The sequence below is a fragment of the Hippoglossus stenolepis genome, chromosome 9 (assembly GCF_022539355.2).
Source record: "Hippoglossus stenolepis isolate QCI-W04-F060 chromosome 9, HSTE1.2, whole genome shotgun sequence".
Lineage (NCBI taxonomy): Eukaryota > Metazoa > Chordata > Actinopteri > Pleuronectiformes > Pleuronectidae > Hippoglossus > Hippoglossus stenolepis.
The window spans coordinates 25,414,363-25,435,818 of NC_061491.1; the positions used below are offsets into that span (position 1 = coordinate 25,414,363).

The 21,456-nt window shown below is 47.1% G+C and overlaps 1 protein-coding gene across 2 annotated transcripts in view; it reads left to right on the top strand.

The window, feature by feature from the left end:
• Window positions 1–21,456, top strand: part of znrf3 (zinc and ring finger 3) — a 66,074-nt gene that overhangs the window by 14,971 nt on the left and 29,647 nt on the right. For both annotated transcript variants that reach the window (XM_035166461.2, XM_035166463.2), the window contains exon 2: window positions 19,221–19,343. In XM_035166461.2, the coding sequence (XP_035022352.1) occupies window positions 19,221–19,343 (123 nt within the window). The remainder of the gene's footprint in view (window positions 1–19,220; window positions 19,344–21,456) is intronic.

A 21,456-nucleotide genomic window follows, 5' to 3' on the forward strand; every position in this document is an offset into this window, starting at 1 on the left:
AAAACTTTTAAAAAGTCCAGAGTTAACACTGTCTTAAAATGTCTTCATGCTGTTGTCGTACAGGTTATGTCGATGGATATGAAATGATTATTTCAAGTTAAAGGCTGATGTATGCACCTGAGGGAAGGTTGGTTGGTTTTATGGGCACTTCTTCATTGTCTCTGCACAATACATAAGCAAAGTGTTGATATGAACTTTTGTTATGTTGCTAAGATTATATATTGATAGTTATTGTTATCCTTTCAACACCCAGCCTTAATGTATGTCACTACGTAGCAATCAATTCCAAAACCTGCTTGCTTGTAGCAGAGTGGTGCGATGTCATGCGAGGTCCCTGCAGCGCAGACGAATCCCTGACTTGAAGGGAACGAGGAGCAGAGATGCTGCTGGTGAGAGGACGCAGGGTAAACCAAAAGCACGGGCTCACAAAAGCCTAAAATGATATCGCTGGTGGATATCTGGATGCCTGGGATGCCTCGGATGGCTGCTGTACACTTTTGGCTTTGTCTTTGCAGGGATGAATAGAGGCCTCTGTGGTAGTGATGACAGGCCTCTCCGGGCTGGGCCCTGGCAGGCTGGCAGATTAGGTGCAGGAGGTCGGGAGACTTCAGGTCTCTCATAGGGGCAGAGGCCCGACAGGAGATGCTGGTCGTCCTAGTTCTGCCGACAAAAGACGCTCTGTTCTCCGCCTGTATGACCGGGCTCTTGTTGTTGTGACACGGCAGGAACACTCAAAAACACACAGGTTTGGGTGGAAGACAAGGGTCTGCAGCACCAACTGGTTCCTCCTCCTGTGTTTGGATGTTTTGACACCGTCATGGGGTGAGATGGGTAATTGGTTTGCAGATGGAGGATTTTCTGTGGATTTGAATTTTGACCAGTATTTGTTGATGCTCATATGATGGAGGCCTTAACAATAACAGTGATGTAGAAGAACCCCAACCGGCATACTCGCGTATTAAGACAGCCTGGTTGTCGTTGCAGTCGCCTGTACATGCTGATCATAGGATTTAAGGGGGGTTTCTCAAACATTGTTGCTGCTGTGGACTGAAATGATCAGGGGGGCCTCCTCTCAGCTGGGGCCCCCAGGCATTTGTGTGGTTTGCCTACCCTGTTGCAACACCCCTGTTTCAAGGATGTATCCACCATATTAATGAATAGCCCTCTAACACTAGAGGATATTTGGAAGAAATAATCCACAAAACAGTAAAAGCATCCAAAAATGTATTTCAATCACATAGTATTGTATTAGATGGTAAGTGCTCACGACACTTGAACAAACATTTGATTGATGTAAGGTTTGTTTTGCCTTTTTATGCTGTTTTCATGCGTCATGCTCACCTAGTGAGGTACAGGCGGGCGCCCGAGAGTTTTCATCATCCCTTATTCTGCTCTAATACAGCACCACAAAGCTGGCCAAGACAAACGTGAGGTAAACGCACAGCTCACTGGACTGTGTGACTCGCGCTGCTGCCTGCGAGCAGCACGCCCCCGGGGGACTTTAATGGCAGAGGCGAGCTGTGGTCTTTTCATGTTTTCTGAATTATTAAACGAAAACAAGGAGAAGTCGTAAATGGTCCAAGGCCGAGATGGGGCTTCCACATGCGATGCCCGAGGAGCAGGAGTTCTCCCAGACCCTTCACATGCCCTCCAAGTTTATCCCGATCGCCCCTCTTGAAGATTCACAGAGCCTCTTTGATCCGTGTGCTGTCCTCCCAGCTGGGAGGCCAGGGGATGCGAGCAGCCCCTTTGGTCTCTCATTTCAAGTCACACATTCTTTCCTTAAGGACCCAGAGGTCTCGACCCTCCGTTGCAATGGAATTTCATATGCAAAAATAGGCCAGACTTGCCCGGCTATTTGAATATGCACTCATCCGCTTTTAGCATTCATCATCCTCGGATCCTCAGAATTCGGTATTCATCTTCAAGGAGTCATGGTGAGACATGTTAATTTTGGCTGAAGCTGCAACAGACAGACCTTCCCTGACCCTTCATCTTCCTCCGTCCTTTTGATATCTTCATCACGCTGATTATGAGTTTCAAAAGGGTCTGTATTGCCTATCAAAGAGACAAAGTCCTCTGCTGTTTCAATACAAACATGGTGGCGGAGGCCTCGAGTAAAATGCCCCTGCAGACGGGGTTTTAAAAATAAAGCACATAATCACACTGCAGTATAAATCAGCTCAAAGCCACGTTATTAATACGAGGCTCTTAAATAGATTGTGAGTTCTGCTACATCGCATGACTCATATTTATTGTCATACAATTTGCCAAATCTGCAAATTCCTGCACGCTCAATTTTTTAGCTTTGGGAGAAAACTGTAGTTTGCATTTTTGTGACATCCTGTCTCAATTACAGTAACTTTGCATCGTATTCCCAGCTTCTTTCTGTCTCCAGAGGCTGCGTTTACCACGGCTGTCCTTTTTTTATTTTTCAGAGGAAGGCTTGCAACCTGCAATCCTCTTAGATATGGAGCCAAACGCCCCAGAGGTTACAGCCAGCTAAGTGGTTCCTTGTTTCTAATAAAAAACAAATCAAATAACATGGAACCCTGGAGGTTTATAACACTTGAGTCATGAACTCTTGGGCAGATAAGTCTTTTCCAAATATCCCCATACAAAGGCATGGATGTGGGAGGAACTTGTTGGCTTTGATTGTATAATTTATAAGCCACAACATGCTGAAGAGAGGAGGAGGGGGGGGGCTCTGACCACTCAGCGATGTAACGGTCCTCTCGGCTGTGAAATGACCTCATCTTTAGAAGTTGGCCATTACCTTTTCAAAGTGGCCCCGGTAACGCTGATGGCAGGAAGTGCTTGTGTGTGTGTGAAGCCGGTTTGATGTTTAACTCCTTCAGGGGCCGTTGTCCCCCCCCCAGGGTCCGTTTATTCCCAACCCTGCGACTCCTCCTGCGGCCCTCTCGGCTCCTACCTCTGGCAGCATGACCGACGACGGCGGGAGGAACAATACTGCGTCTGTGCGCCGCCGCTCTGCACTCGGCCTGCTGATAAACAAATGTTCGGAGGAATTCTGGTGGCCGGCCTTGCCCCTGGGCCCAGGCTGATCCCACAGTGACTTCAGAAACACTCATCAAAAGGACAAATCACCCTTTATAGGGACCTGTATGTTAATGGGCTGATTTCCACACCAATTAAAGTTTACTTTTCTCTCCCGTCGCCCTCGTGCAGACTATTTATTTTTGCTGTTGCGACAGAAGAGGAAATGTTCTGTTGCCCAGGGCACAAGCACATGTTGTGGGGGGGGGGTAGAAGTCTTTGCAAGGACTGGAGTGATGAAGGGATGACGGTCTAGTTTATGCCACTTTCTCCATCTGTAATTGCCGTTGATGTTGTGTTAATATTTACAGGGTGGTTTACACGCACTCCATCCTAAATGACTTGTATTCATAGTGGTGGGGGTATTTAATTTTAGATGTTTTTATTATTTTAATTCCATTTTCTCAGAGGCAGTTTTTGCTAAATCGTAGGAAGTCCTGGAAATTAAAACATTTCACACACTTGAGTAAGGAGAATCTGAAGCGTATCCCCGTCCCACAGTGGAATGTCTGAAATCCACAGACCCCCCATCCTCAGGCGATGGTGTGGTTTGATGGGGTTTGGAGATGAGGGGGATTGAATGGCCCGGGTGACATTAATCCACACCCAGTCCATGTGGCCCTGGGGTGAATAGTAAAAGGATCCACATGCGAGATAACCCTTCTGGTCCCGTTTTTAAGGAATAGAGGAGTTAAAATGATCAAACAATTTTCCTATAATGTTAGAAAAGTAATATATCAAACCAGTTTTGATGATTTTAAGCTTGTTTGCTAGATTTTTACCTTATTCCCTCATACTAATCTGCATCCAGTATCAAATTTGCTCATTCCTGAATGTTCCTTAAATCCATTTTCAAATCTATTCAGGTTTAGTTTTAAACACAAAACAAAATCATTAATAAGTGGATATCTATTGACGCTAATGCAAAATTATAAATGCATTCTGATTCTAAAGTTCTCCAAGATATAGTAAATATTTGCTGTTTAGTAAAAACACTACTTGGATTTTTTTGTATATTATTTTTTTCCGATAATAAAACAGAAGAAGATAAAAGACTTGATTTAGATTTGTCTTAATTTGAACAGATCTGCGTCTCTGGATCCAAACATGCAGAGAACACACAGACACACACCTCTCCTCCCTGACCTGCCACCACCTGCCACTGGGAGTCCATCATTTTCCACCACACCGGCCCGGCCTCAACTTGGCCCAGCACCTTTCTGCCTTGTATCTCCACCCACTGATGGATCCAGCCATTGAAGCAACCTCAGCGCCACCCCCCCACCCCCACCCCTCCCTAACCTTTCTCTCTGTCTCTTTGCCGCGGGCCTGCACAATGGCCTCGCTAGGCAGAGTTCCAATAACAGTGTTTGTCCGATCACCGCTGCGGCCCCACCCCCCTTTTATTGCTGTGTGTGAGGGACAGTGAGTGAGTGAGTGTGGAGGTCTGTGAGTGTGTGTGTGTGTGTGTGCACTCTGTTTTTCAAACAGCCAGTGGGAGGTGTGGCCCGATCGTTATGGTAACTTAAATTGCAAAAAAAAAAAAAAGAAGGGTTCACCGAGGTGGGTATCTGCGTTACAGTGGATCCAGGAAGGAAAAGTCTGTGCTAGATGAGTTTCTGTTGGAGCACGTCCAGGCCTTTGATGGGAAATACTCTTCTGGATGAGTCATCAGCACAAAAGATGAGGAACTGTGATAGAAAATATCAGGACCTTGAATTAAACAGACAAAGCCACAACCTTTGTGTGTAATGATGAGAGAAAAACACAAATCTGCAACTCCCATGGTGCATTTCAGTAAACACCCATTAACGCATTTAAAGAACACTTTCAAGAGACTTGATAAAAAGTTCAAATCCAGTCCCTTAAGCTTATTGATAAATTTTGGATGAATCCTCCAAAGGGTTTGCAACAAAATATGCAACAGCTCTGAGTCGTGCACGTGACTAACTTTTGAAGCTCATAGGTAGGACTTTGTGTGGAGTCAACCAAACTGATGGAGAAAGAAAACAAGAGTTTTCAGTATTCTCAGGTTGTAGTCACTATAACATAAACGTGTAAATATCTTTAAAACATTCAGGAACCTTCAGTGTTGTTTAAGATTCAGAGGAAAATTAAAATAAACCATTGAAATGTGAATTTACAGCCAGGAATAAAAACATTTCTGGATCAAGCTTCCCGATTCAGAGAACAGAGATTTTGGATTCGTTGAGAGATTTGAAAGTGCACATCATCCTGCACTAGCTCTCTCTCGTGTAGCCCTCGCACACACTTGTGCAGACCCCTCTTCTGAAGTCCTAAGCTTCTATATACCCTGAGCCCAGCCGCTCTGCAGGGGTACGGCCGCTCCGTTCCCTTTTGTCCAAGCCACTGACCTCCAAGTACACTGGGAGTGCACCTCTGCGGGGCCTGGCCCGTAGCCGGACACTTGATGTGGACATTGTTGAAGCAGCGGGTCCCCCTCTCCCGGGCAACCAGGCCCCTTTGAGCCCTTACCCCTCACTGTTTGCCCAGCCACTCTTTCCTCCTCTGCCCACTCTTCTTCTCCCCCCCCCCTTTGCCGTGGGACTGGAAGAAAGCTTGTAGAGACTGCATGGTGTTTTGTGCTCAGTGCATGGTTGTGCTGCTGGTGGCCAGTTTCCTACGGTGCACCAAAGCGGATGTGCCACTTTGACAGCCTCTTTGTAGTGATCCAATCGGAGGTAGTTCGATATTTCGGCCAAGCGCAAAAATAAATGGAAGTACTGCACGCTTGGTGAAAAGAGTTATAGGTTCTTCAAAAGCTGAATCAAAGTATGGAGGGTTGAGCAATTACTCACTTTCCTTATAACTCCTCAGAATCACTCTGCCGCTCTCTCTTTTGATCTGTAGGAGCATATTTCAGAAAGCTCACATGGTTTCGGGGATGGGTGCTTTACATTCATCGGAGGCTTACAAAGAAGCAGAATTTGCAAAAAGGGTTAAAGATGAAGAGCCTCGGGAATCTTGTTTTATTTATGCCAAAAATGCCCCGGCCACAATTAACCAACCACAACCACTCTGAATGTCAATTTAGGTCATTTTCTACCCTCACAAAAGCACCGGACTTGGAGCCCATGAAGCAGAAAAAAGCTGATGTAATGGGTTTAAGAAAATCTCCAAGGGGAGTCAAACCTCACCCCCACCCACACACACACACACACAACTACCACCCTCCCCTCCCTCCATACACGAAATCCCACCCTTTATCCACCCTTGAAACTCATCTGAAGTGGTCAGCACCCAGATATGGTGACTTTGAACGTGAAGTGTGCAGCAGGTATGACACGTTGAAACTGCTGGGTGAGGTTTAGATAACAGTTTGTGATGGTAAACCCCCTCCCCAAAAAAATAATAAAAAGGAGAAAAGGTTTATGATTCACTGACTTAGTGTTTAGGGTGGGGAGGGGAGGAGGAGATGAAGGCAAAGGGAAGAGGGAGAAAAAGAAAAGAGGAGGAGGGTGGGGTGGGGGGGGGGTTAAAGAAAAGAAATCCCAGCCTTGGCACTCACACACACAGACTCTCTGTGCATTGCAAAGCACAAAAGAAACCTGTAACGCCTCCAGATTCCTTCTTGTCGAGTATCAAAGACATGCTTTGCTTTAGAACAAGAGACTAGTGGGTAGGATAGGACCGAGTGAGCCAGTGAACCCAGCACTGGCTCGGTTGGGTGCTGCGAGTTAATCTCTCAGATAGGATTTTTCACCCCCCTCCTCTTCTTCTTTTTCTTCTTCTCCACCTCCTCCCTCTCTTTGGGGATATCGGTATTACTGTGCAGCTCTGAATAGAGGGACTTGTCTAACCTGATCACCGGTCAGAACGAGCAGAGGGGAGAGGCTCTGAAAACACATGCAGAGATGGCCGCCGCAGCTTTCATGTTCTGAGGTTGGGATAAACCTGCCCACTGGTCCATCCTGGTGCCTTCACTCATCTCTCAGACCTCCCAGTACTGTGAAGGATTCTCTCAAATGGATGTTAAGAGGAGCATCTGAGTGATTTTATAAAATATATCACGTTTTGTAGATGATGGTCAACTATTTATTTAAGACCCCAAAGTTAAATAACTTAACGTAAAGCTTTGAAAGTCTGTTCTATGCAGTTATTCAGCAACTAATGATCTTACTATTGAACGATATCTCTCTCAATCAATCATTTAGTTTCTTCTCGAACAGAGAAGTTTGGTGTTTTGCTCGGTAAAGGATTTAATTGACTAATTGTTTCATAAATAGTGTCGAGCCTGACTTGATATTTGAGGGTTCAAAAGATCTGAAATCATTACATTTGCGGATTTACTTTCTTTATAACTGTTTTGAGTTCTCTGTGACGCGTTCTTATGTCATGGTCCTGCTGGAAATATGCTCCTGGACTAGAAATACCAATTGCAATGTCTATTCTCCAATCTGATATCGTACAGAGTCAAAGCACGTTTCTCGTTTGGTCGGCATATCTTGTTGAAAGATTAATAAAAACTTGATCACAAAAAGAGAAACGTCAATAAGGATCACTAAATGTAAAGATATGCCTCTCACTGTATATACATTGCACTGGTGTGACAAGCTTTGCATGTGTCTTGTCCTTTTAAGATGCAACAAAGAAAGCAATTAGCGGTTCGGAGAGAGCATCCCAATAGCTTCCGATTCTCCTGATCTCGCCATCGGAGGTCTGCCCTCATGGAATAGAAGTAGGAAGCTGAATCATGACTCCCCTGTTACCGTCTATCCACCTCTAATTCCCCCCCCCAATCCACGTTTCTCCATCGCATTATTCCTGGAAATGACTCTGGCTTTGTTTATTCACATTCTCATTTCCTCTGGAATATCATTAGCTCCTCGGAGGGGCCTTGAGCTCCTGGATGGAGCTTTCCTCCTGTTTCCCCCCTCCAGGTTGTCGTGAAAGGTGATCGTGCAGCCATTCACAGAAACGAGAGTGAGCGAGAGAAAGGGAGGGCAGAGGGGGGGAAGCAGACAGAAGCCGGCCAAGAAAAGTCTTGGGAAAGTGTCATAGGCTGATTCTATGTGCGCCAGTTTTCACAAGGAAAATCAATCTCTCAAATCCCCCCTCGCCACTTATCCCTCTGTGTTTTCTTTATAAGGTCGATACATTTGAGGCAAAATCATGAGGTTAATCGCTGGTGACACTAAACGCATTCCACATGTGCTTTAATGGTGCCCCCACTTCCCATCTCCTTCCCCACGAGTGCGGTGTGACCTTAGCCTTCCGACCCGGAAGTGATGTAGGTGAGCGCTTCCCCTGGTGTAGCTGGAGCCCCAGTAAGTGTTTCCTAAAGAAAACAAGTCGGAGGCGGCCGAAATCTGAAACCAGTGCTAATGCTGGCTGCCTCTCCACCTTGAATCCCTCCCTCCCTAAACCCTGCGGCCAGGGTGAAAGCAGAGGTGAGGGAGGGAGGGAGGGAGCGAGCGGTGGGAGCAGTTCTTACAACACCAAACCCACCGTCTGTGCACACATTCGTTTAAGTGCGTGAACATGTGCATGTACTGTAAGTCCTGCTCGCATTCCTCTCAGCTCTCGCTGGCGGGGAGCTCCAGTCCTCAGCAAACACACGGCGCAGCTTAAGCCAAATGCTCTGGTTGGCCTGGTCGCGTCCAGCCGAGCCCCGACGGACACAAGCATGCACGGCCAAGCTGGCTTGTTTGTGCAGTTGTTGTGTGGAAGGTCAATCTCTGTGTGTGTGTGTGTGTGTGTGTGTGTGTGTGTGTGTGTGTGTGTGTGTGTGTGTGTGTGTGTGTGTGTGTGTGTGTGTGTGTGTGTGTGTGTGTGTGTGTGTGTGTGGACAAAACGAACCTGACCTTTGCAGAATGCCTTGTTGCTCTACCCACTGTCACATACTGTACATACATATATATCAGGATGAGCGTCTGCAGCAGGACAGTTCGGTCACATGTCCGGACTGCTGCGCGGCTTTGGTCATTTGAAGTGTTTTCATTCCCTTCCTCTAATATCTCAGAGCATCAGGCTTTAGCTGGTGCAGCTTTTGAGAATAGCTGCACGCCTCAGAGATGTTTGATCTCCGCAGGATGTCCTCCCACACGCTGTGGATGTATACAGCATTTGTATTTCTTTTTTGTTATTTGTTGTTCCAGGTGAAAAGTCCCTGCGCTGAAGAAAGAGAAGCTGCTGACACAACTTGTCTTATGTCGTGGTAAACTGGATATTTTGGGCTTTTGGTCGGTTGCGTTGACAAATTGAGACATTTGAAGACGTCACATTGGGGTTTGGGGATTTTTGTTTTTGATTAAACATTAGTTGCACCACCAATATGAGGCAGTGCAAATGAGTGAATGGAGCGAATCTAGTGTTTAGCTGAATGAAAACGTCTTCAGGGTTAATCTGAAACAGGCAGAAATGTAGAGGAGAGTATGAAGCACAATTTCGGGAATATATTCTCATCTTCTTCTGGAGAAGGTTAGCGCCATGTTGCCCAGTCCAGGGAGCCGGTTTGGAGCGAGATGAGGGAGGGGAGAAAGGGCAACATGGGCCTATGCTCTAATCCCATTCCAGCGGGCCGAGCAGCAGCAGCAGCTTGCACTGCATTCCACAACCCTGGGGGCTTTTCAGACGGGGAGGGGAGGGCGAGCTGCATTCCTCCGTCGCCTGGGCCATCAAAGACGCCGCGCAACATCAAAGGCCGCTCAGAGCCTAGGTGTTGATGACCGCAATCCTCCCCTCAGTCCACTTTTAGCCACCTCAACCCCTCAGCCCTCGTACGCGCACACATACAGAGCGAGCCGACTGCGCCGGGTATGTGCGCCCTGCAGCCTCCCTCCTTCCTGCCCGGGCTCACCCGCAGCATTAATCATAGCTCATTAAGAAGTGACTTTGACTTTTGTTTTATGGCGAGGGTTGAAGAGGGGCGAGGCAGAGCGGGGGCATGCCTCTGATATTTGGGGCGGGGCTGGCACCGGACGTAAGAGCTGCACAAACATTGACTGTGGTGTCGAACAGCGACAGAAAACTGATTTTTTTTTATGAACTGCGGTGCTGGAATTCTCAGTCGATGATTCCAATAGTCAGTGGAGAGCATGAAGTTTGCTAGTTTCATCTGAAATGTGACGATTTTCTGCTTTTCTCTGTTTCATCTAATGAAAAAACAAATATCTCATCCTGAGCTCTGGAAACTTGTTTCATGCATTTTTCTGTTTTCTCATATTTTATTAAATAAAATTAAGTCATTATTAGTTGATTGTTTCGTTTTTGGAACGTGTGAAGTTGTGGTTTCCTGGTTAAAGTTGAACTGTTGTGTGTTGGGGAGACAGAACTCTGCAGTTGTGTGCTGTATTGAGTCGTTTATTAATGAACCCCACGTCCCTGTGCTCGTTACATTGTTAGTCCTGCTAATTTATTCACAGTGACACCTTGATGACAAATAATGTATGCACGCGTGTTTACCTACTTTCCTGTTCGTGCTCGTAGCGACAGCAGCCCCTTCCTCGTGGAGACAATATGTTTGCTTTGCTGCAGGGGAGTGCGGGCGCCGTCCCCCTTCTCTTTCCAAAATGGTGGCATCCAGCCCAATGTTGACCCCTGAACTTTGTCGGCCCGTCCTTTGTTCGTGTCACTCTGTGTTTTAAAGACTGAAGAGCTGAAAGTGACACCAGGGAGACTTCTGAGTGTGCACACACACGCACACACACACACACGCGCGCCATTGACAGTTTGGGGATGCACTTGCCGAGACTTAATAGAGTCACAAGCTCGGCGTCCTGCTCAGTGTTAAAGCTGTCAACCCCAGAGCCTTGTGCTACATATCAGGACATTTACATGATATTAGGTGTCTTCTGCCAGCGTCCCCTGCTCACACTGAAACCATGACACTTGTTTGCTTTGCCCGTTGCTATGAAGATGGCGTGGAGGTGATTTTCTGCCGGGGGGGGGGGGTTGTCTGTCGGTTGGGAGGCAAACAGACAAATGACTGTACGACCGAGGCTCAAATCACAAAGCAGGTCCGTGTTTGCCCTTGACTTAAGTTTTCTTTCAACTGACTCCTTGAGCTTTTCTTCCACTACACAAATACACATTTTTTTGTGTTATTTTTTTTTTTAGTAGTACAGAAAATATAATCTAAGCTCAAGCTTTGACAAATCTCCCCCCTTTTTTAAAATGTATTTATCACCCTCCTCCTTTATGTTGGCTTGGAACACCAAAACAAAAGATGGATGCCGGCGCTCGATTGGCTAATTGTTCCTTTTAGTCCCAGCGGAGAAGACAAAGGGGAGGAAGTCTTCATTATTTGAGAGGAGAAGCGGAGGGATCCCTTTACGGTGCTAGTGTTACAGGAGGAGGAGTGTTGGCCCCACCTGTAGGGCCCTCCCAGCTGCTCCGCTGTAACTGGATCCCGCTCCCTCGCTCCTCAAGGCTACCAGGCTCTCTTTGAAGTTATTTCTAGTGCTGGGAAAGAGGGGGCAGCGGGCGACCGAGAGGGGAACGAGTGACTGAGCGAGCGGGAGGGAGGGGGGAGGCGTGTGTGTGTGTTCATATAGCGTGTTGGTGAATGCATTTAAATTTATTATGAGTATATCTGTGGCACTATTCTTGGAAGATCGCAATTCAGAACTTGTTTCTTGTGCCCGTTGCCTGGACATGAAGTCGCTGAACCTCTCATCGTTTTGGTGGAAATGTCTTGACGTTATAAATTATTCCAGATCACAATAAGCCCCAAAAGACATATTGTTTTTTTTGGCTTAAAAAAATTAAAACACCCACTCAGTAACTCGATTGACAGTTTTTATGGGATAAATGGATAGAACAGAGCAACTTTGCTGTAAATCCCTGGAGGCTCGATTTCTCTATGGAATTAAGAGGACTGTGGCCGTCCTCCAACCAGAAGGTCAGAGGTTCAATCCCCAGTCTTCCCCATCTGCATGCCGAAGTGTCCTTGGGCAAGATGCTGAACCCATAAAATGGCCCCTCGTAGATGTTGAATCCACTAATTGTAAGTCACTTTAGATAAAAGTGTCCGCAAAATGTGATGTAAAAATATTTCATATCCACCACATTTCCTTCCTCCAAAAAAGTTGAACTCCGTAAACCAAGTGTATTGTTGTGTTTAATGTTCGTACAGTTTCAAGATTTTGACGAAACTGACTAAATGAAAACCTGACCAGCGTTGTCACATCTTGAGATCTGCAGTAACCCTCCCCTGCCCTGAGCCAAGGACCCTCACTGGACATCCTCCTGCTCTCTGTGGGTTAAACACGCATATCCCAACATGCACCTGGAGCTTTACCTCCCCGAGCCTGAACTGAAATGACTCGTCGGCCTCGCTGAGTTTTTCTTTTTTTTTTTAGGTCATTGTGTGGTTTAAGTGTCAGACGTAGATTTCCTCCCTCTGTTCTTTTTAACATGACGTCTGAGCTCGACAGGATTCAGACAGATTGTCTGTGAGCCTGTGGGGAAGGTGTGATAATGAAATGGAGGAGATGAAAGCTCAAAGCAGGATTCCACATGAACAGATGGCGACGAGACTTTGGGGAAATCTGACCTTTGACTTATGAGTGTCAATCAAGCGCGAGTTGCAACGTACTTCTCCAAAATATGTATGTGTATCGGAACATGCAGCTGTGAATGAAAACTACACATCATGCAGGTTGTTTGTGTTTGGTGTGAATCTGATCAGTGTGCAGCCAAGTGATTTTCCCACTTTATTCCACTAGAGCTGCAGCTCCTATAAGCGCAAACCCTCTCACCTCATTTGTTCGACCTTCCACATGTGTGCTGGAAGTCTGAGGAGCGTGTGCTGGCAGAGGGAAGTCATCTGTGTCCTTATTACTCAGAGAAGTTGTGCGTTTGCATGTGCGCACATCTGCAGAAGAGGGCTGAGCACCAGCAGGGTTGTAATTGGCTGAAGCGTGCCCTCATGTCTGCCCTGCAGGACACGGAGGGGTGAAGTTTACTGCGTCCTGACCGCGCCACAGTTGTCAGGGAGGGGGTGCAGCACCGGTGGCTGGTGAGGCAGCTAGTGCTAACTTGTTGTTGACATTTTGCTAGTTTGTGTATTTTGGCCGAATGTTTTATGCTTGTTTGCTGGAAGTTACATAACGGAGCACTCGTGTAATGTTCTGGTTTGTATAAAACGCTGTGCACTAATTATAGGCAGGAGTTTTTGCCCAGAGTTTTTAATGTTTTGGTGGAATTGTTGGTGCTAATGATATTTTCTGAAGTAGTAGTCGGGGGGGGGGGGGCTAATGACCCTCCTAACACACAACAGACGCAAAAATAAAACACAAAGAAACCAATGACACACGCAGAAGACACTGATGGAGATGTCGAGAGAGTTTGTGGCGATGAGAGCCGACGCCGTTGTGTATGTGCCGCATGAACTCCTCGGCAGAATAATACAATACTTCCCTGCCCCTGCCTGCTGCACCACCCCTCACCTGAACACTCTGGAGAATTGTGTGTTGTTGTGAGTGTGTCTCAGTGCAGAATCTCCCGCTGCGTTGTGCACGGCAACCAGCCTCTCACACAAGCCTGCACCCAATTTCTCTGCAGTTCCTCCTGAGGATGTGGATGAAATTAGCGTATGACTGCACAAGAGAGCAAGTCGTGCAACTGTGCAGCGACCCGACAACTTTGAAAGTGTAAAGTTTTTTCAGAGGGAAACAGAAATGTTTGCTTCTCCAGGGCTTTAATCTGAAGCCAAAATAACATAACAAACATAACAAACAATAACATATTGTAAGGTATGTAAGAATTACTTAACGGACGATTCAACTACAGGTTATGAAACTGTTTTGTAACTTCAATCAGGAAACAAGAGCGCTACAATATTTCTTTATAGGTGTATATGAATGTCACATTAATCCTTTAACTGTCTGTGGCAGTTGCAGCTGTGTAATTAACCATATTATCTCTGGGAGTGAATAGTGTTGATTGAAAGGCAACAGGTAAAGTTGCCAAACGCTCACACGAGGCTGTTAAGTGTCTGTGCCACTACTAGTTAACGTGTGTGTGTGTGTGTGTGTGTGCGTGTGCGCGTCTAGTCCTGAACATCCTGTTACCACTTCATCCCGGCCTCAGCCTTTTTTTTCCCTCCTCCTTCCAAAACAGCTCAGACAAGTTGTGACTCTGCTGCACCGCAGGTCCCTGGGGAGACGTGGTCTGTGGGCTGCGATCAGACGTCCCCGTCACGTCATCCCATCCCCACAACCACCTGCCACCTCCGCTGGCAAGACTGGCGTGTTATTCCAGGAAGTTGACAATACATCCCTCCTCCTCCTCCCCATATCGAGGCAGTTTGAAGCACAGTGCTGCGGAGGGGGGGGGGAGGAGGTCGGAGGCGTCTGTTGAATTAAAGGCCCGGGTAGATGGGCGGGATGCTCCTTCAGCGGGGGTGAACGAGTTCACGGCGAGCGACGTGAGAGATGCCACCGAGTCACCCCTCGGTCACCCATGTTGTGTTTCAGACTGCAGACGTCTCCCTACATGCGCCTGTGCTCAAATAGCGAGATGCGTAAACACATGCGCGGCGCTGGGGAAGCAGATGGGTGCGAGGACTGGCGCCGTGCCCGGGTTTTTCCTTCTTCTACATTTTGTGTGCATGTGAAATAGGTGCCAGCTCTTCTTCCCAAACTCATAAAAGAAAACCAGCGGACAACAGATCCGTCTGGTTAATCATTTAGCCAGCTTCACAAAGAACAAGCTTGTAAAAATTGTCTCTGGCTGGCACTTGCCTCAGACTACAAGGCAGCTTTGATCGTTATGACAGAAACTTGTCCTCGCTGTGACCCAGATGCCACGAAAAGACGTGTTGGAACTCGCTTCTGAGGAAAGTATTGGTGTTTCACATTTTTTTTTCCACAGTTGATGTCGTAAGGATGTATATGCCAGTGTGTATGTCTGCATCCTGTGTAGATCAGTTTAGCTCAGGGATCATTCTTCTTTCCAGTCCGCCCACTTGCTTTTGATGTTTGGAGCTCCTGCTGTGCTGCGGCATTAAACGTCTCGTTGCAATGCACAGAACTTCGAAGCACCGAATTTCAGCAATTGCACGACTTTAAATAGAAATGCAATCCAGGCAACTTCTCCTCGAATTTTTAGATCTCCGTTCCCTGTGAGCGTCAGCCGCAGGTTCACAGGGTTTTCCTGGCCGGTGGTGCTCAAAGCAACAGAGGAGAATGCTCTTTGAAATATCTGCTTTGTCACAAAGACAGGTTTTTCATGTTTTATGTGCAAATACAGACTAGTTAAAAAGTTATGCAGAACAAAAAAAAAACTTGCTGATTATCCCCATTTTCATGGCGACCACAGCTACTTTTAATGCTGCAGGGCAAATGAGGATAAAATTTGTAAACCACTCATTCATACAGAGCTGTGCAGGGGGGGGAACTCTTTCGTGCAAGGGCGATATAGCGCATGGTGAGTGCAGGGGAGGGCGGCTGTTTGGGACAGATGAGGGCGATTGGGGGGCTGTAACCGGGGCCACCAATAATTTAGAAGGGAGAGAGGAAAAAGGGGGTGCGGCAGCCGGGAGGAGGGGCAGAAGAAGTGGGTGTTGTATGATCAAAGCCTCAGCGAATTGTGTCACAGACAGACGGAGAAGAATGGCGTTGGATGGTGTGACTTGCATTTTGATTTCCTTTGAGAGCCGGGGGGAATGGTGCGGGAGGTGGGGGTGTCAGAGGAGCCGGCGGTGGGAGTTTGTAGGAGGAGGGCCCTGTTTTGATCCCGTTACCAACTGTTATCAGGGCACTTGTTTGTTGAAGAATGGGAGGGACGGAGTTGAAAGAGTTTTTTCAATTTATGGGAAACTTTGTTTTTTATCTGTCGGGTTTTATGACGGCTTGCTTTGCAGTCACCTCTCTGTATTTATAGAAGAGTGTTTAAAAATATGTGGACAAAAAATATGAAATAAAATGCCATGACAACCTGACACTCGTAGCAATGGAGGAAGAAGAGTTATGATGAACTCAACTTTGGAATCACAGTGAAACAAAAGAAGTCACTGTTCCTTATCTAATAACAAAAAACATTTATTATATTAGAAAATATAGAGCTAAGAAGATCAAATTAAAAATCATCCCACGTGAGCATTTCCTCTACAGGTGATTTTGTAGAGAAGCGTTGGGGGGGTTGGCAGTGGGGGGTGTGTCCATCCTGAGTGACAGGTGGAGTTCAAATCCCCGGCAGGACTTCATTGAGAGCGTGGCCTGTGTAACAGGATATTCATGTGAAAGGCTGCCTCCCCCAGGGGCAAGACAGACAGGGCAGAACAAGAGCCGCCCCCTCGTGGCACATCGGGGGTGCCGGATGCCCTTCACCTAAAACCCTGGGTACGGAGGAGCAGCGCTAAGTGGAGCAAAGTGGAGCAACCGGGTGTTTCCAGTGGGCTGAGCTTGTGTGATTTGGGGCCTAGCAGGGAAACCTTGCAGTTGGAACACAAGAGGGGACAGTCTCTGTCATTCCGTGTGTGTGTGTGTGTGTGTGTGTGTGTGTGTGTGTGTGTGTGTGTGTGAAGGCACGTTTGAATATGTGCTCATTACTATTTCGTGTGCACGGCCAGTAGCGGTGACCCACTTCACCGGATCACCGTCTCTCTTCCATACCAAGATCCTGCTCCTTTTTGCTCCTCATCCCCACATCCATCAACGCCTACGTCAACATCTGACAAAAAGGAAAAATCCCTGTGGTGGAGATAATGGTGCAATTGCCAGCCTCTAAAATAACAACATGGTCCACAACAACAACACTGCCCCATTTGGAGTGCAGGACCCCCGCACAATGGTCCAGTGTTCAGAACCCAGGGCGCAGGCGGGGCTCCCCGCTGCCGTCCAAGCAGTTAGACAAGCAGGAGAGAGGGGTCACGATCACACAACAAGCAGTGCTCCACGTCCTGCTCCTCATTTAGATCGACTCAGACACGGGGACAGATTCAGGCGTTAGATCCTCCTACACCGACTCTCTCCGCTCTCATGCTGCCCAACAAGCCTGCTCATAGGGCGTCTCATGTGGAATACAAAATGTTACCTTAGTTGACTGGGATGTGCTGGTATGCACTGGAGAGTTGTCACGGTTTACAGGTCGGGGAATGCAGGTTGAATAGAAACCTGACCAGGTTATGCTCTTTTATCTTCGTCTTTCCCTTCAATTTTGGTGTCTTCCAGCGGCTGAGAGGGAGAGAGCGCTCTGAAATTATCATACCAAATGTGTATGTAATGTATACCTGCGCTGCCTCCCTGTTCCTGTCAGCCCGAGGCTAGTATCTATCTTCCAAACAGTCGTCCAGAGCACAGCTACTCTGCTCATGTGTGTTTGTGCTGGAGAAGAAGCAGCTTTGAGAAACCGTGCAGTGAATCTGTGAATGTAGGCGGACAAGGTCACCACATCCTGTGGTTTTTTGAAAAGGTGTTGTGAGTCAGAGTGGCCTCGCATTTTAATGACCTCGACGTTGTTTTTTCCTGCTCTTTCATGTTAAGGGTTGTGGTCGACAATGTGAACTTAATCTCACATGTTTCATACTCACAGTTATCTGTGTTCGAAAGGCCTTCGAGTGAGGATTCAAAGATGAGCCTCTGTTTCTTTAGAGGTGTGTGGATGTGATGGTGTGTGTGTGTGTGTGTGTGTGTGTGTGTGTGTGTGTGTGTGTGTGTGTGTGTGTGTGTGTGTGTGTGTGTGTGTGTGTGTGTGTGTGTGTGTGTGTGTGTGTGTGTGTGTGTGTGTGTGTGTGTGTGTGTGTTTTTAAATGGCAGATTTTTCTTTCTCCACTTCAGCATCCACTGTCTCATCATCAGATTTCATCCCCCTGACAGAAGAGTTGCAGATTGGCACACGTTGTCCACATTCATTCCTGCTGATTCGCATGATTTGCATTTGACCCCCTGACTCTTTGCTGATTCCCCCCAAAAAACCCTTCAGGTCAGGGGCTTGACCCTGCGGCACCGAAGTGAGTTAGGCGCCTTCTGAATATCTCTCCAATTGGCCTGCTGCACGTCGAACCTGCTCCCAACGTGATGAAGTGGGGTTCAGAGGTCGGGGGTCACCAGAGGGAGAAAGGTATCTCGGGTCATCAGCAGTGGCCCCGGGGGCCCGAGTGGCCGGGAGCTCGGCGTCACAGTTCTGGCTGATTGGGGTGTTGTGGTCATTGGGTTAATGGGATAAGTGGCCTCCAGGTCAGTTTGGCCCAGTTCTAATGCTAATACAGGAGCTTGCACTGTTTCCGGGGGCTGGATCCAGCATTTTGTAGCTCCGCTTGGTTACAGTTTGAATCCTGCCTTGTTTGAGCAGATCATTATTTCATGAACCGCAGCAACCGCTTGTTTTTTTCGGTCTTTGTTGCTTCACATGTTTTACTGCTCGCTGATCGGCTGCTGTGATTGTGAGGGTTATCTGTCAGCGTCCCTCATGATACGGACCCGGCTCTGGCGTGCACACGAGCACATACACATTGATTATTAGATAACAGCCCCATCGCAGTAACTAACCTGTCTTACACTGAGCTACTCTCTAAACCTCTTCCCACAGTCAAGACGATTCACGCTAAGTAGCGGAAGTGCTTTGAGATAAATGCTTCAAGATTAATGTTTTTGTTGGTTTTTCTTTTTTGAGGGCGCAGTAAGTGAGTCAGAGTTTGTGATGTCTACCATCCTTTAGCTTTAATCTTCTCTAAAGACATTGTCTAGCCTCTGGCTCTGCAGGGGGGGTTGGCTCAGAGAACTGGGCCAATTTAGTGGCCTTAAGTGTAATGAGAGGACACGTCAAGATATTCTGATGGAGCCTGATCTGAGTGGTGCGCAGAGTGATGTGAGACATTTGTTTGAATAATGAAGTGAAGATGAAAAGTATCCTGTTTAAATGCATGAGCACTAAAGAAATGGAAGCAACATTCATCATTCTCCGCGGTATCGAGTGAAGTCGACTTAATGCACTTAATTCCAAGAAAATCTGCCTTTTTTGCAAATCCATGAAAGTCCTACTTTGCTTATTCTGCGTTCTTTAAGAAGTCCGGTGGGATGCTGCTCTGCATGATTCCTTTTTGTCCACACACAGCAAATTCTTCAGAGACGTGTAAAGCACCAAAGCTCTTATATTTCATTTTACAAATTGGTTGGTCACCTGATCTCAGGTCCCTTCACGCTACATCTGCATGACATGTTTTTCTTAATATTAATACTCATGTTTCTTCTTTACAGATGCATCCTTTGGGACTATGTAATAATAATGATGAGGAGGACCTGTACGAGTATGGCTGGGTTGGAGTGGTGAAGCTGGAGCAACCAGAGCTGGACCCCAGTTGTCTCACCGTTCTGGGAAAGGTAAGGACGGGGTTGTTTGCTCTCTCAAAGTGAATATGTTGATGCCAGTCGATCAATAACTTTGTTGGTTTACACAGAAGTTTCACATGCTCATGAGTTAATCTTAACACTGGGGCTCTGTAGAGGATCATGAAAGGTTGTGTGCTCCGTGCTCGAGAGCAGACTGCACTGATAACTTTGTTAAGTTGATTTGAGTCGTGCGATGAAATGCAAAACCACCTTATCTTTAACGTCATGAATTGCCAAAGCTGAGACCATGTCTGTGGTATTAAAACTCTCAGGTGGTGAGTTCTGCTTCGTTTCTTTTTTCAGTCCCCTTGGCTGTATTTCCCCTTTTCTTAATTAAACCCTTTTAAGAATTGTTCTTTTGTGGTCAAAGAGACAATTCACGGAAGGATGATTCAGTTTTATTGTCTTAATGTCTGTCTTACGTCCCTTTGCTGGGAGAAGGAGGCCGAACTGAATCCCTCCCTCGTCTTTCACCACCCCATCGTCTCCAGCCTCCCTCCCTCCCTCCTCCTGTGCCCAGACCCCTCTGGAGTCTCCGAGTGGTATTTTATCATGCTTTAATTAAGTGTTCCTCTTAATGGAATGTACCAACATTCCCCAGAGGATGAGGGAGGGGGGGCGGGCCGGCTATAGTCTCATTTATCGTGTGCATGCCCGGTGACAGAAAGAGAGCAGCCATTCATAATTTAAGGAGCCCTTGTAGCGTATAGACATGCTAATGGTGCACTTTCTGCGGTGACGCTTGCTGCTACCTAGCTGATGCGTACTTCTGCTGAGACCCGAAATCTGGCCTAATGCTCAGCACTCAAACGTCTCCTCTACTGTGGCTCAGAACCAACCCGGTTATGGGTTCACTGACTTGTAAACGGTCTTCGCTGGAGTGATGCTGTTCCACAGGGAAACCAAGGAAACTGGTTAAACTTTTTTTTTAACATTTATCGCTAGTGTAATTGTCATGGGAGCAGAAGGCCTGTAGGTCAGTCAGGCTGAAGTGTTTTTTAAGTTGTGGGTAGTGAATGTTTAAAGGGGGACTCCACCAATTCTAAGATACTGGTCTTAAGATGCAGAGAACAATTCCATTTGTTAAAACTGTTTTGTCCAAATGACCAGCGCGGGATAGAGGCGCCCATATCCGTGATATTGTAACTTCATTTTTGGGCAATGGGAGGAAAGTGGAGACATGTCATCCATCTTTATTTACAATCTATGGTTTGAAAAGGAAGAATAATGCGTGGAATGAATCTCAATTTGGTTCCTTTTTGTTTTTAAAGCTGTCCAGTTCAAAGTCACTGGAGGGCACAGTGAGGATAGCTGTATTACCCATGAGCCTCTTGGGTATGTAACATCAGCACAGTTGATTGTTGAGACGGGAAAGGGGACAGGTGGGTCAGACGGGTGATATGTGATCCAGAATGTCAGATCCAGAATGTTGTGCCTCAACTAACCGAGCCCCAAGGACCCCCCAAGAACCAGAAACCCAAACCTTCCGCTGAGTGGAAGCCATCAAAGCAGAGCGCTAATGAGCTGGCCATTTTGATCCCTTCTGGGTCTGATGTTTTGCTATGGGACACTGCAGTGAGGATGGCAGGAACCTTGGCCTGTGACCCTTTGGCCTCCAGCCAGCCTCCCTAACCTCTACACCACTCGGTTTCCTCTGTGTTTATTCAGCCAGGACTATAATTAGAGAAGGGAAAGCCCATTGTTGCATCTTGACAGACCCTTGCCCGGGGCCCGAACACAGCTGGGTGCTTTGTGTTGGCACTGCCGCTTTTGCCAGTCCAGACAGTGCAGTGTTTACCCCCTGCCAGTCTGCTTACTCTGCCCAGCCAGTCAGGTCACCATGCCCAACCCTAGTCTGGATGCTATGCCCACTTGTACACACTCACCCCGCCTGGCCTGGCCTAATGCTGGGCAGCCCCCGCCCCCCTCCCGCCCTATCCGACTGGCCCCTGACTGAACCCAAGAGCCCACTCCACTTTGCTGCCACTTTGCCACCAACAGTGTCAGGGCCTTGTCTGGTCAATTTAGATTCCATTCAATTACAGAATCCCAGTGAACGCACAAAACGGAATTGTAGGGGAGGAAAAAAAATGCTGTTTACTCT